Source organism: Eptatretus burgeri, chromosome 8, assembly GCF_056783735.1.
Source record: "Eptatretus burgeri isolate ZD-2024b chromosome 8, Ebu_testis_v1, whole genome shotgun sequence".
NCBI lineage: Eukaryota > Metazoa > Chordata > Myxini > Myxiniformes > Myxinidae > Eptatretus > Eptatretus burgeri.
In genome coordinates this window covers 79644259-79660681 of record NC_140968.1, presented here as the reverse complement: position 1 = coordinate 79660681, position 16423 = coordinate 79644259, and the positions used below count along the sequence as shown (strand labels likewise).

General features: G+C 44.5%; 1 protein-coding gene across 7 annotated transcripts in view; it reads right to left on the bottom strand.

Annotated features, from left to right (window-relative positions):
* Nucleotides 1-16423, bottom strand: part of LOC147022139 (transcription activator GLI2.L-like) — a 312620-nt gene that overhangs the window by 236408 nt on the left and 59789 nt on the right. For all 7 annotated transcript variants that reach the window (XM_085892759.1, XM_085892757.1, XM_085892752.1 and 4 more), the window contains exon 2: nucleotides 10349-10493. In XM_085892759.1, coding sequence (XP_085748885.1) covers nucleotides 10349-10457 — 109 coding nt within the window. In that variant the 5' untranslated portion in view covers nucleotides 10458-10493. The remainder of the gene's footprint in view (nucleotides 1-10348; nucleotides 10494-16423) is intronic.

Sequence of the window (16423 nt, the reverse complement as noted above, 5' to 3'; positions counted from 1 at the left end):
GGACGGTGGTTATCTCCGGGCATAACCAGACAGTTGTTATTTCTGGACGGTGGTCATCTCCGAACGGACCCTCCCCTCAAACTGCCTTACCTTCCCCTCCCCTCGTACAGCCTTCCCCTCCCCAATACGGTATTCCCTCCCCTCACATGGCCTTCTCTTCCCCCACCCCTCCTCGGTCTCCAGCCCCTCCTCACTCCCCACCACTCTTCAGTCTCCCTCCTTCCTCTCTCTTTCTTCCCCACTCCTCTCTCTCCCACCCCCTCTTTTTCTCGCCAACCTCCCCCCCCCCTCTTTAGTGTTCCCGTGAGCAAAGCGACGGGTGGTATTTGCTTGTAAATAATAAAATTTTTGAATGTGGATACGTAAATGTCAAAGCAAGGCACACTTTATAACCTGCAAATACGCCGAGCTCATGAATAGCGAATCCCTGAATGGCAGGGTCTGACAGTATAATAAAGTACATATGATGATTGAGATCTAGGTCACAGACACGAATGGGAAATAGAGATGAAATAGCATTTGAAAAGTTTGTCCGAGACTTAATATGGGAGTTGAATTTAAAAGGTGAGAGAACAAAATAACGTAGGAACTAGAACGGCACTCGGTGGAGTGCATACCTCTGCCAGGCTGAACAATTTTCGTTTTATATACCATTGATAGGTCAGATCTGGATCCAGACCTGAACCAAAATCGAATCGGCTTGTTCTTATCACCTAACCAACTCATCCACCAAGTTTTGTCATACCTCGTTCACAACTTTTTGAAATATCGCACCATATATTGTTTTTGGTCCCATCTCTCAATGGTGAAGAATCACTTCAAAAATTTTAGTGTTCAGATACAGATGTTCACCAAAATCTAGCTATTTTGTCCTTGGCACACCCCCAACCTCAACACCAAATTTCTTCCCAATCTGTCCACAACTTTTTGAGATAATCTGATCAAAGACAGATAAACATACAGACAGACAAGGGTGAGAACATAAACTTTGTCCACCTTTGGTGGGGGAGGTCATTAAACCATAGAATGGTTGGCACAATGATCGTGGGACTTTTGAATGAGGATAGGACAAATAAAGTCGAAACCAAGAGGGGACATGGCCAGGGATGATTGATCGAACACAGACAAGCTTTCTAATAATCAGCAGTGAAGGGCTGACCCGGAGACTTTGTTAAAAGTTGGGGAATAGAAAAGACCTGCAAGGCATTCTCCAAAATGATTTGAGGTGAGGAAGGTATATTACAGCAATATTAGCTGATTCTCGTGGATTGTGCTTCTCCTGGCCGAGGGAGCGAGCCTCCAACAGTTCAGGTCAGGTCAGGTTTGGGAGCATGTGCCAGAGCAACGCGTCGCTGCGTCCAGTTTTTGCCGGTACTCCAGGGGCCTCCGTCTGGCCATCCCCCAGGCAGATGCCAGGCTCATCCCCATCTCCTTGAGATGCTGATCAACCTGCTACAACCATGAGGCACGTGGTTGGCCCGTTGGCCTCCTCCATTCATGAGGCTCTCTCACTGAGAGAATCTGGTGAGCAGGATCAGCGTCAGGAAAACGAGCCACATGTCCATACAGCCGCAGCTGATCCTCATAGACTGTGCAGATATCAAATCTCATTTGAGTCTCTCTCAGCAACCGCTCATTGGTCAAAAAGTCCAACCAGAGATAGCCAAGGATTCTCCGAAGAGATCTGGTACCAAAGGAATTAAAAGTCTCTGTCTCAGATTCCTGGTCAGAGTCCAAGTCTCACATCCGTAGAGTAAGACTGGAAACACCAAGGAACTGAAGACTCAGACTTTCGTCCTCCTGCACAGGTACAGACAGTAGCACACCCCATGATCCAGTGAATCCATGACTCCCCAGGCCCGACCGAGATGTCTACTGACCTCTGGCTCACAGCCAGCAGAGACATGAATATCACTGCCAAGGTAAGTGAATCTCTCCGTGACCTCAACATCCTCACCACAAACAGATACAGACTAGATCACAGCATCCAAGATGTCATTGAAAGTCTGAGTCTTAGTTTTGACCAAGGAAACCCATAATCCCAGTGGCTCCGACTCCTCGTTCAGCATCTCGAGGGCCCCCAAAAGTATCTCCTGGGTCTCCGCAAAGATGACTGCATCATCTGCGAAGGCAAGGTCAGAGATCTTGACATTCCCAAACGACGCACCACAACTTGATCTCTCCGACATCCTCCCCAGAATCCAGTCCATACAAGTGCTGAAAAGTGTGGGTGCCAGTACACACCTCTGAGGAACTCCAGAAACAACTGGAAATAAGTAGGGGATGGAATCACCACATCTCACAGCACTCTCAGTACCAGAGTATAGTTCAGACATCAGATTAATGAATTTTGATGGCACCCCATGAAGACTGAGAATCCTCCAGAGGGCATCCCAATTCACTGAATCGAACGCTTTTCAGAGCTCAACATAAGCTGCAAGCAGCCACTGCCAAAACTCTCATCTGCATTTGGTGAGGACACAAAGAGCAAGGATACAGTCAATCGTTGGCCTCTTTGGTGTAAAGCCTGACTGCTCTGGACGCGGTGCTCAAGCAGATGGTGGCAAACCCGACGAATAATTATCCGAGCAAAGATCTTGCCCAGCATTGAGAGCAGCATCACCCCTCGGTAGTTGATGCAGTCCTGGCGATCACCCTTCCCTTTCCAGAGAGGGACAACAAGACCCCTCTTCCAATCAGTTGGGATGATGCCTGTGTTCCAGGCAGTGCACAAAACTGCATGAAACGACACAAGTACAGCATTTTCACTAACCCTGAGAAATTCAGTATGGATGCCACAGATCCTTGGAGCTTTACCCCATTTCAACCGGTTCACCATAGCCTGCGTTTCCACAAACGTAGGTGGATCACAGTTGATTGGATGGTCAGCAATACGGACAGCAACACCCCTGACATTCAACTAAACAGCTGGTGGATCAAGCTGGTACAGCCGCTCAAAGTAACCGGCCCAGCGGGCCTTCACTTCGGACTCCTCTATCAAGAGCCCACCTCTCTCTGCACTAACTGCAGTACACCAAGGAACGGGCTTGGAGGAACATAATGTTTGAATTCCCCTGCAAGCAGGACGAAAATCCCTTGACCACAAGTGTTGCTCTACCCCCTCACATATTCCTCGCACATAGGCCTCCTTGTCCACCCTCAACGCACGTACAGTTTTACACCTCAACTCCCTGAACAGCTCAGCTCTGTCATTAAGCCTGACCCTGCGACTCTGGTCAATGGTATCCAGTGTCCCTTGAGACACAAAATTCTTCTTCGTACTTCGGTGAATTCCAAGACATCCACCGGCAACATCAAGGATGGTGGTCTTGAAGGCACTCCACATCTCTTCAGGATTCCCCAAAGCACTCAGACCCACCAAATCCCCACTCAGTGCCTCCACAAACTCCTCAGCTGTGCTCTCATGCTTGAGCTTGCCAACATCCAGTCAAGGCTGGGATGGCACCATTCTCCTGGATTTAAGCTGCAACGAGCACTTCTGGATCATCCTCCAGCGACCATCGAGCACATGTTCAATATCCTTTACCACACAATCAGCATTGGAATACCAAGTCCAGCGATGAGCTTGTGAGGGTTGACACCATGAACCAGCCACCCTAAGTCCATGACCTCTTGCCAAGTCAAGGAACTTCTTGCTATTTTGGTTCACAGTTCCAGACCCATGGGGACCAACACACGTCTCCTAACCATCCCTATCAGTTCCAGTAGATGCACTGAAATCCCCCAAGAATAGAAGAGTATCTCGCCTGGGGCACTGATCAACTACAGAATCGAATGTGGCGATTACCAAGTGGTGTGTTCAATGACCAAGCATTTATTTTCTTTTATTTTTTGTATACATAGACGAGGCTTGCAGAACAGCGAAAAGTTTATTGTAGAGTGCTCGCCAAGTTGCCTAAGCACTCAAGTAAGCAGTCCAACAAAACTGCTGAGAAGGAACGGTTGGCTTAACAAGCGATAGCACGCTGATTGGTAAAGGGACACACCCCAGATGTGCTTGACCGAAGACCCTTTTCTGGTTCTGCCATTGGTGTAACGGTTGGCTTAACAAGCGATAGCACACTGATTGGTAAAGGGACACACCCCAGATGTGCTCGACCGAAGACCCTTTTCTGGTTCTGCCATTGGTGTAACGGAAAAAAGTTAATTCTGTTTGATTTTTAATCCTTTTCGCGTTTTGTTGAGCTATTTTCCACTTTTCAGCACTGCTGGGGTAGTTTTGTGTCATCCTCAGGACAGGTGCTCCGATACACTTCTGATTTTAAAAACCACAACGTTCTGCCGTGTGCATGTGTTGATCCATTTACTAATGAGGGGTTGTTTTGTGATCGTACAATAAACTGTAGTGTGGATTTCCGAAACAATATCGATATGTATTAACCTGAGGAATTATACAAATTTCATTGTGATTATTGTATCATTTGCATACATTATACAAAGTTATTATTCCACTTGCTTTCTCCACTAATGCTAACTTCACCCCTTAATTTTATCATAGTCATGTCTCGTTAAACATCAGGGAAAAAACATTTTTTATAATTTATTCATTATGTGACAGTGGTTTCTTTCCTTAAGATGGAGCATTCCCTTAGCGCTGTGTATATCACCACTCACAAGTTGATATGCTTTGTCAGCAAAGTGAGATCCCACCCTCGGGAGTCCCGTCTCGAAAGATTGTGAACCACGATCGGTCGTGTGGAGCCCCATGTTATCTGGGGGCACCATGCAATTGTACAGGTCGCATGGCCCTCGCGCCGCTTCTACCCCAAGCCCACGTTGAGCTCGGGGACCCTGGGCACGGGCCCTGCGTGCCCGTGCATTTATCCACCACTGTCCTTGGTGACTTTAGTTGTTTCCATATTTGAAGGATCATCTCCGTGGGTCCTCGTTCTCGTCTCGACCTGTTTTATATTCAGAGATATATAAATTCGAGAAAAGTGTCTCCATTTAATTGAAACATACAGTATATTTTGGCCTTTTAAAGATATGAATACATCGATGGTGAAAGTGTATGAACAATGGGGTAGACTGTGTTGCATGGTGAAGTGATTCTCTAGGCTCTGAAACAATACACTCATATTATTGGACACCAATGGAACTTACTTTCTGAATACAGCTCATAGCATAGACCTATTACTGAATTTAGGGCTGAAGGCCGATTACTGAGTTTCGGATTGAGAAATTTGAAGAAGAACCAAGCATTGCAAAAGAAAAAGGACTACACAGGATACATTGAGGTCAAATGAGATGATGGCAAAGTAAAGGCCCGGTCACACCTTGACGTTTTAGCCAACGTATGCCGATTTTTGAATTTTTTTTCTAAAACGCTGGCACACATTGAATACGTTATGGGTAAGTTTTGATAACATTGAGAGCACGCTGAAAAACACTGCCATACGTCGTTGTACGTTGGCTTTAAACGTTGTACTTTTCGGTTGTCCTCAAATTTTTTCATGCTTGAAATTTCACGACGTATGTCGGCGTATGACTCACACGTTCCGCTACACTGGCCACAGGTTGTATGCACGGTCTGCGATCGTTGACAGACGTCAACACATGCTACTTATAAGTTAATCATAAGTTGAGACACGCCGAGGTAATGTTTAGCGTACCCGAAACTTATTTCTAACCTATGATTAACGTGTTGTTGGCACGTTACGCGATCGTTGCCACCACGTCGACAGATGTTACTTTTAAGTTACTCATAGGCTGAAAGACGTCGGTATAATGGATCGTCCTTGCCTCAGCGTCCACGGCCACGGCCAGGACACTTATTTGCAGCATTCTTCAAACTTTTCTTCGGCATGACGAGGATGTTCACACTTCGATGTCTAGCTTGGCTATGATTCCAATTGTCCATCGGCAGAGTCTATTTAAAATAGTCGAGTTTGAGCGTTTTAACACGTTCAGAAGAAACGCTTCAAATTTCCAAACCCCAGCGTCAAAAATACAAAGGCGAGTGACAGCAATTTAAATCGTTCATTGTAAACAATGAAATTAGCTGAGTGGTACCGTTTAAAAGTCGTTGAGTGTAAAAAAAAATCCAATTTTTGAGCGCAAGCGTCTACTTTCAATAGTGGGGTTTGAGCGATTTAGCACGTTCAATAGGAACGATTAAAATTTCCAAGCGCCAGCGTCAAAAAACAAAGGCGAGTGACAGCAATTTAAATCGTTCATTGTAAACAATGAAAATGGCTGAGTGGTACCGTTTAAAAGTCGTTGAGTGTAAAAAAATCCAATTGTTGAGGCAAGCGTCTACTTTCAATAGTGGAGATGCAGCCATTTAAATCGTTGAGTGGCAGCCTATGAACCTACCCGTGGACACGCGGACGCAAGGAGGATCCATCATAACCCACACCCTCCCCCTCACACTCACCTACTACTGCCAACATGAACAAACTACTACTAATACTAATAGTAATTCTAATACTGATACTGATACTGTCACTGCTGACATGGACATCGACTCAAAAAGGAACTCGAAAACACTGTTGGGTTCCCTTTTATGAGCAGCATTTTTATATACCAATTCCCAAAACTGCTGGGAACACGTCTTTATATGGCAGTTGTAACCTAGAAACACGTTTTTTGTCGACCGGAAGACGTCATTGGAATACGTCTACATACGTCGATGTGTGTTGGGACTACGTAAAGAATTGGTTCAAAGCACGTCAAACATAATATAAGTTAGAAATAAGTTTCGCGTAAAAAAGACATTACCGCGACGTGTTTCGACTTATGAGTAGCTTATAAGTAGCCTTTGTGGACGTGTGTAAGCGTCCACATATCGGGTGTAAAACTTATCCCCATCGCATGCGGAACGTGTGTCATACGCCAAGTACGTCGTAAAATTTTGAACATGTTTAAAATTTCTTGACGTACTCTACTTACTACGACGTATGATAGCGTACTTTAGCGTTGTACTCACGTATACCAAACTTACTCATACCGTATTTGACGTGCCCCAACGTTTTAGACACATTTTTCTTAGGTCGGCATACGCTGGCAAGATCGCCAAGGTGTGACCGCGATGTTGACACTTCCATTTCTACGGCAGTTATGATTCGAATCGTTGTGCGTCAGCCTTTTAATAGGCTACGTCACGACATCGTCGGCGATGCGTGCAACGCGCTATGCCGAAGTTAGACTATCGTTGGGCATAGGTTGTGTAGGCCGACAACAGGTTCAGCATTCGTTGGTATAAGTTATCTATAACACAACGAAACGTTCTGTGTCCATTACTAATATGTTATGCATACGACCAACTCGTTATGAATACGTCCGAATCTTAAAAAAAAACATCAAAAGTTCAACGTCAGCCAGCGTTTTACATGCATTTTAATACGTTGCCATCGCTGGCTAAAACGTCAAGGTGTGACCGGGTCTTAAGGTAGAGTTGAGAAGCTTCAGCATGGTGTCTGAGCATTTGTATCGATGCAACAAATTAAATAAGCATTTGATCGATGCAACAAAAAAGTTAACTTTGAAATGAAAGACACTTTTTATTTTCCTGAAAACATCATTTTGTCCAAACTGGCATTCACTAAAGTGCCATTTGAGTGCCGCAATGACCTTCAACTGTGACTCCCATTTAACAACATTTCTTATCAATGCAGGAAATTTATTTTGACTCCTTCTAGAGTAGTTATCTTCCTGAGCCATGAGTGGTACTGCAGGTATCAGCAGATTAACTCTGGCTTTTGAGATGCTCCTCCGTTCGAGATATACCAACAGCGGCTCTGGCTCACCTGAGATTGACTCCTTCATGAGACCGCAATGAAGAATGAGTCTTTTGAAGCAATGTGCATTGTGTTATCTGTTACCGATTTCTTATTTCTATCATCATTCCTTCTGTCCTTCTATTTTTCCCATTCGGTGATGGGGCAGCATTGCCTCTTTACGAGTATTTGATAGGTGGTATTTTAGTGCCCACCCTGAGGACATTGAGCTCATGCTCTTGACTGAGTGTCAGGTGACTCGTGCGTGGCAAGTCGTGAATGTTTCAACGCTATAATTAATTCTCTACATGTCACCGTTCTGTTAAAGGGTACAGATATTTCCACTGAGCAGTCATGGGAAGTGAACCCAGACCAATGAGAGCAATGCAACATGGCTTTACCAACTCAACCACCAAGCTGCTCTGAGGACGGGAAGAGTAAACTCCAAGCAACAATGAGCGGACTGGCATCACCTGTACACCAAACCAGGTGGAACAGGAAAATAAGCTCGATTCTGAAGGTCATTATTGAGCCAGCTGTTTTTACTGACAATGCGACAGTGGAACGGTAATTCAACTGAGCTGAGCTTGGTTTGCAGCTTTGGACTTAAATCCACTCATATTGCGACATTCAGCTACATTTGAACCTCTCACCTCTGGAGTGCCAGTCTTTACTAGTGGGCCACCACCACGCAGTATATCCACTTTTATTTTGCATTTTACTTCTTTACACTACACGTTGTTTCTTGATTGTGCTCAAGGGGCAGTATTACTATTAAAAAGTTTCTTTAAAATATCTCTTGTATTCTGATGTTTTGTTGATGATGACAATCATTGTTTCACGAGCTAATAGTTGATTGAGTAATCCAGTCAGGTGGGTTAAGGGATTTTGTTGGTGTCAAATTTAACCGAGCCAAGTTGTTGACTGGTTAAAGTTGACTGGTTCAAAGTTGACTGGGTAAAAAGTGAGAAATGTATATGTAATGGATACGAGAATCGGTGGCTGTTAAAGCGTCCGCCTTGTCTTTGGGAGGTATGCGGGTCAAACCCCTGTCGAGTCATGTCAAAGACTTTTGAAATGGTACGTGCTGCTTCCTTGCTTGATGTTCAGCATTTAAAAGGATAAAAGCACAGAAAAATAACACTGGGAGGTAATGGCAAACCACCCAGTATAACCCTTGCCAACAAACTGCTTCGGCAGCACCGACGCTCTACAAAGAGTATGGTAGATCAAAATCAAAAAAAAATGTATCTGCAGATTAGTGGAGTTCGGATTTCAACCACAAAACAATGATAAAAAAAAAATTCTGGAAGGAAACTGCTGCAAAATAGATTTCCTTCAACTTACACCATCTTTGTCGAGTGACTAAATCACCCTGATAAAGTCAGGTCTGAGTAGAAACTACCATTCTGGTGAGTTCCAGCAAAGGTTTCTACCTTGTGGAGCATTTATCCTTTGGAGGAGAACATTAAACCAAATGTATAATGTGAAATTATGTGGATATAAAATCCCCGATAATGACCATTTAGACCCCACCAATAGATTAAATGGGATGTGGATGATTGGTGATAACGGGATGATGTTAACTTAAGTGTGTTCAGAAAAATGGAAGTACATTAGGTATTAGGTACATTAAATTAATGGGATAACTCAACTTCTGAAAAACTTTTGTAGGCAAGCAATATTTGAATATGATACAGGCATAATTGGCCAAATAGCCTTTTGTCTCCAAGTCTCAGTTAATTTGTTGTACAACAATAAATAAATATATTTGGAGTCATAAAATTCCCATCGCAATCGGCAGTATTGTGGTCCTGTATTCTGGGATGTATAACATGATTCTAAAACCTCACCATTGGGTTCTAAAGTCACATCACAATACATGCATATGCACAGCATCTGATATATAATAACTAGCACTCGGTCGAGCGCACACCTCCACCAGGCTTAACGGTTTACATGTTTTGTATCCCACTGATAAGCCGGATCTGGATCTGGACCTGAAGCAAAATCGAATCGGCTTGTTCTTGTCACATTAGCAACTCATCCACCAAGTTTTGTCATAACTCATCACACAACTTTTTGAAATATCGTTCCATATATCGTTTTTGGCCCCATCTCAAAAGGGTGAAGAACCACTTGAAAATTAAAAAGTTCTCGTATCCGGATTAAGATCTTCAAGAAAATCGAATCATTTCATCTTTGTCCCACACTCAACCTCTCCACCAAATTTCGTCTGAATCCGTCCACATCTTTTTGAGATATTCTGTTCACAGACAAACAAACAGACAGACAGACAGACAGACAGACAGACAGTGGTGAAAACATAACCTCCATCCACCTTCGGCAGCAGAAGTAAAAATGAGTTTGCTTGCTTGCTTGATGCAAGCTCCACCCCTCTCCTCAGCAAGAGGGCATGAGGCAGGAGCGAATTTCAGGCAAATGTGCATGCGCAGTCCAAGCGCCGCCCTCTCATCAGTAAATTCACATTATATACCTCCTCATAGGGTGTGTTCTTAAACTAGTTTGAAATATAGGTCAGCTAAGAGCAACGCAATGAGCCTACAAGAGGTTCCAGCAATGTGTGGCAGTACCACTTTGGGCCTCACCCTGAGATGTTGTGCTGGAGGCTGGGGCTTTCTCGCTGACCCTCGTCACCGATGGTCGTTCAGGCTCCTTCCTTTCCGTGTAACCCTGCATCTCAGCTGTGACGGGCATGGCCCGATCTTGTCTCACTGAAGACGCCACCACGGCCTACAAGTTACGGAAGGAAAAAGAGCAAAAGTACAAGATCAGAAAACAGAGGCAGACAAGATTAGGTGTTCAGGAGCAATGTTGATGGAAACGTTTAAATATGTCAGGATGTGGGAAAGAGACAGCTACAATGTACACTGCTAACTTTAACAAAATAAATTTTTTTAAAAACATGCTGCATTCTTGACAATTTGGTTGTACAAAAATATTTGTATACCGAACAGAGTGGAACAGATGAAAGGCAATGCATTCATCTTTGAGCTGTCTAGTTTGGCTTGGATTCCGGACCAGAAGTTAAACTATCAGTCGGACTGGTGCTTTGTCGGCAGGGTATTGTCGAAGTCAGTATGCCATCCTTCGAATGACATATTGAGCTGGCGAGCATCGGTTGCTGGTAAACATGAAAGATCCGGTGTGGCATCTTTGCAAAGAATACAGGTTATTGCAGGCACTCTCGTCAAATCCCAAATTCCTGCTCTGACTCACTCAATACATTTCAACCCCTATGTTGGAGTTCATGCACCCCCATCACCCACCATGGACCCAATGGTCTGTGGCAGAAAAAATAATGATAGTTGGGATAAGCAACCACAACCGTCGCATTACTCAAGCCATCAAAATCTGAGAATGCCAATCTTGTATGCTCAAAATGCTACAAGGTAGTACTATATTAATTTTGAATTATGCAGCTACCTCTGAATTACTTGAGCAGAGTGAGTGTAGTGGTAAACTCATTGAGGAGCTTGTACATCTATTAAATGCAACACAGAGATATTGAAAGACATCAAGGGCATTGATGGACTTGAATTACAGCACAAGGACCTTCGTAGACAACGGACAAATTATAATAGTAAAATTCGATTGCAACTCTGAATATCAGCCTCATTAATTTTATGCTCAGATGGGATTACCAAACAGGTCGACCCAGACATGAGAAGACATTACCATATGCTTCTTCTTCACCTGCTCTTCCCTTTAGAAGGGGTGTGGTCCAATAGCACCAAGCTTCTTCCCTGCCTCGAACACGATACTCCTTAACTTCCCCCTGTCCTCAACCAACTCTCTCCACTCTCCAACCACCCCTACCTTCAGATATCCTTCCTTACACAACCCTCCCATCTCAATGACCGTCTACCTCTTACCTTACTCCTTCAACTTATCTGCCTCTCTTTACCATTCTCTCTTCCCCCATCCACACCGAGTGTCCAGCCCATCTCAGCCGAACATTTCACCAATGCCCTTGTCAAGCTCATCTGCACATCAATCTCCTGCCTCAGTTCATCCATCCTCCTTCTATCCACCCTTTTAGTCCTGCAATCCTCCTGACTCAGTTGTTCTCGTAAACCTGCAGATTCTGTTGTTGTCTCTCTGTCAGTGCCACCATCTCCAGATTGTAAAGATAGGCTGGCGTTACACATGACATCACAACCTTCAATCCATCCATTGGATGCAAGCTGGTACTCATTTTGCTGACCTCAGAAGGATGACAGGCAGAGTCAACCCCACCTGGTATTAATTCAACAGTTGAGCAGGATTTGAACTCAGGATCCTCAGATCCCAAACCCCTCACCATAACCATTAAGCCAACACCAGGCATATCAGAACCTTCCCTTTCAATTTATTTGATATCTTCCTGTCTGCTATTAATCCCTCCACCCTCCTCCATACTTTTGCACACACCTCAATCCTCCTCTGCAACTTTGCCTCCGACTTTCCATTCCAGCTCGCCGCCACCCCCTCTCCGATTCAACAGCTCCCTGAAATATCCTTCGCACACTTTCAATACTGCCCCCTCTCTGTCACTAGCCTCCCACCCCATCTTTAATCACCACTCTCCCCCTTCATGTCCTTACTATCCTCATCCCTGTCACGAGCCAGTTTATAAATCATCCTCTTCCCATCGTCCTCTCCAAACTTGATGCACACCTTGTACACCTCGTCCACTTCCATATTATTCCTCACCTTATCCACAGCTCTCCTTGCTGCTTTCTTCTTCTGCCTACACAGGTGCAGCAACTCTGCATCAATTTCCCTCCCTCTAATCCTTGATCGTCTCTATCCTCTTTCTTTTCGCCTACTGCCTTCACCACTTCCTCCATCCACCATGCCTGGTTTCCATTCCTCAACCATGCATCCTTCCACACAAAACATCTGCAATTCCCCTAAACACCTCTCCATACTTTCTCCACTCCTCCTCCAATCCTTCTGCTTCTTTGCTAAATTGCTCATACCTGGCCCACACCTTTTCCTTGTACTCTACTGGGATATTGCCCCTCCACTTCACCAACCTAATGATCTTCCACCCCCTGCTCTTTACATCCCTCCTTTTCTCCATCTGTAGCACAAACACCACAGGTTTGTGCTGGATGGTAACATGCTCTCCCACCACTGCCTTACAATCCTTAACCCTCCACAACTGCCACTTCCTTACTACCACCAAATCCAGTTCTGTTCTACGATGTCCACTTCTACAGGTAACCTTGTGGCTTTCCCGCTTTTGAAAGCATGAACCAGCTATGGCCATCTCATTCCTCGCCACCAGCTCCATCATCTCTCAACCCTCTCTATTCCTCGTTCCCCAAACAAATTTGCCAAAACATTCCTCTTCACCCGGCCCGACTACTCCCACATGTACGTTAAAGTACCCTGCAATGCACAGCATCACCTCCAGCTCAACCATGTCCATCATCCACTGCAGTGCATCCCTGAATTCCTGTTTCTCCACCCCAGTCCTTCCTGTTTGTAGCTCAGAGACTGACATAACACAAACAATTTGCCTCTGTACCACCAACCATGCCATAACTACCTGTCCCTCCCATCTTTTCACTCTGACCACCTGCTTGCTGATCTCTTCTGATACTATTATTCCCATGCCATTACTCCTTCCATCCCCACCTGCATGTGACAGCTTGTACCCTCCTACCAACTTCCTCGCCCCGTTTCCTTTCCATTTGGTCTCCCGCACACATAACACTTCCAACCTCTTTCTCTGCATCATCTGAAATAACTCGACCCCTCACCCCCCCCCCCACCCAATTGATCCCACATTCAAACTACTTAAACTGGACCTCGCTTCTGAACCGCTGCTCGCCTGGCAGAACTAGTACCATCTTGACCTGTTTGGGACGTTCAAGTCATCAATCAGCAGCGCTGCCCAGGCTGACCTACTAAATGAAGAACAATTCCATTGTGACATAAGATATGGCTGTGACTACACAAGACAGTTTTTACAATATTTGAGTTGATACGTGTCAGTGTGGGTTAATACAACTCCTTTTAAAGGATTGTCTGGTCTAAACACTTGCGTCAATTGTTTATTTGTCCATTCTCATTAATTGTTTGCATTATTCAATTAAAGGTACACCACTTATTTAATTTGTCCCATTTTTAAACCTCTCCCATTTATACCTCCAAGCTTCACGACATGAGCAAAGACTGTCCCCTTTGCACATGCATCTCCTTTACATGGGCTCATGTGGTATATCCATACCTTATTGTCCTCTTGCATCCCTTTGCTTCAGTTTGTGTCTATTCAACCTTATCCCCTCTTATCCTGCTCTTCCATAAGCCCCAATACCTATATAACTAGAACGACACTCGGTAGAACGCATACCTCCACCAGGCTGAACAGTTTATGTTTTGTATCCCATTAAGAAGCTGTCACACACCCAACCTGTCTACCAAATTGCGTCTGAATCTGTGCATAACATTTTGAGATGTCTTGCTCACAGCCAGACAGACAGAAGAAAAAAAAACAGACAGATAGACAAACAGAGGTGAAAACATAACCTCCGTCCACCTTCGGTGGCGGAGGTAAAATTATTTCTGTGTATGTGATGTGTATACAGGCATATTCATGAACTTAAGAAGCTGTAGAACAGACCTCAAAAACATCCCATTGATTTCTCATAAGATCTGCTCAGATAGGAAAATCTGATAAGATTCTCATCGTGATTCCTTTTTGTAGAGCAAATGCAAGAAAATAATTGGAACAGATATACTGGTGCACACTCATCAATGCATTCCCATGACGTGTGGTGTTGGAGGCCCATACTCATTGCCAGAGGGTTGGTGCATTCATGCAGTGCCATGAACATCTTACATTTCCCCGGCAAAGAACCAATTCTGGACAGGTAACCATTCCATCACATAGTGCAGAAATTTCCACTGAGCAGTCATGGGGATTGAACTCACCCCCAATGAAGATGACAATGTAACAATCCTTTACACACCAAACTACTCAAATACACATGGCTATTGAAAACTAATGTTGTAAATGGAGTATTTCAGCTACAACCTCCTGGGAAAATCAATGTTGGTGGAATAAATAATGAAATGGATTCTGAGTCTCTGTATTGAGACAAGTGTAGCAAGGGATGGAGCTTCCCGTATACATCTCCGCAACAGTGCATGGGGAATGACAAGTATGGCAAAACAACCAACCCCACGTGCTCCGCGGGCAGCCAAAACCCTTCCACAGTGTTTATGCTGCACTCAGGCACCACGAGCCCTCGAGATATCAAGCAGGCCCTTGGCTGTGGACACGCAGAGCGGACGGAGACAACGTCCGCATCCACCTTCCCTCTATTGGCACGATGGGCTCGAGCGGCCGAGCATTATTCTGTGTTATGAGAACACCCGCTAAAGTGCATTCAGCGAAACTCTTCAAACCTGCTTAGCTTAGCTAAAAAAATAAAATTCAAAATGGATCACGACTTGATGCACATGGCAACCCTTACAGAAAAATTCCACAATAGCTTGTAAAGTTTTGGCAAAAACACTGCAGTCATGTAGGGTTTACTTATAATATTCTCTGTGTGCGGACAGTAGGCAATAATTAAAGCAGAAATCCATAAATGAAAAAGAAAGGCTCGTTGAGCAGGACCTTCACAAAATAGCCCTTGGTCGTTGATAGCATGTTGCGTGGTCAGTGACCACATAAAAGCCGCCCACACAACACCAAAACTGATCTCCATACCAAAATCATTACAATACTACAGTTCATTTCACGACAATGAAATGTAACATGGAAGATGGTCGTGTGTTGTGAAAGCATGGTAAATTTTTGGAAGAGAAAGGTGACATTTGTGACGGGTGTGAACAAGAGTACGCGTCAATCAGTAGTTGAATTATCAAGCGTGACTGACTGGCTGTGTTTCAAAGCAAGTGTGAAAACTACCTGAGCTGGGATGGTTACCTGGCCGAAACAATAATACGGCTGTCCGATAAATTCAATCACAATACCACCAACCCCAACTAAATATATACTCCAGTTGAGATACAAGTGATCGATGAAAAATTATTTCTGCGGGTTACTTAAACACTCCTGTCGCTCTTGCACGTATGTGTACGCTTGATTAAGTACAGGGCAGATGGTGATTGGCAACCTCGCGGATGGGGTGGTGGTGGTGGTGGGGGGAAATTGGAAAAATAAATAAAACTTGTATATAATCTGCATGAGAACAAGGAATAACATTGCAAATGGGAGATAACCTCCCACCCCCCCCAACACACAAACACACACACACACACACACACACACACACACACACACACACACACACACACACACACACACACACACACACACACACACACACACACACACACACACACACACCATGAATGAATAGCGGCAGTGAAAGCAAACACTCGACAAAATCAGTCCTTTACTGTGTAGTTTCCAGTGGATGTCACCAATTTTCTCAGGGGTGGGTGAGATTGCTGATGTCACTGGAGTCGTTCCAGACTCGGTTGTTTAATGATGACAGCATCCACGATGAGTCTGGGAGGTCTGCGGCCGAGTCATACAGAAGACTTTAACATGGTACGTGCTGCTTCCTTGCTTGACAGCGTTTAAAAAGGATACAGTGTGGACAACCAACCATAGGTTGGCAACCATTGTGAAGGCTTCATGGGCATAATGGCCT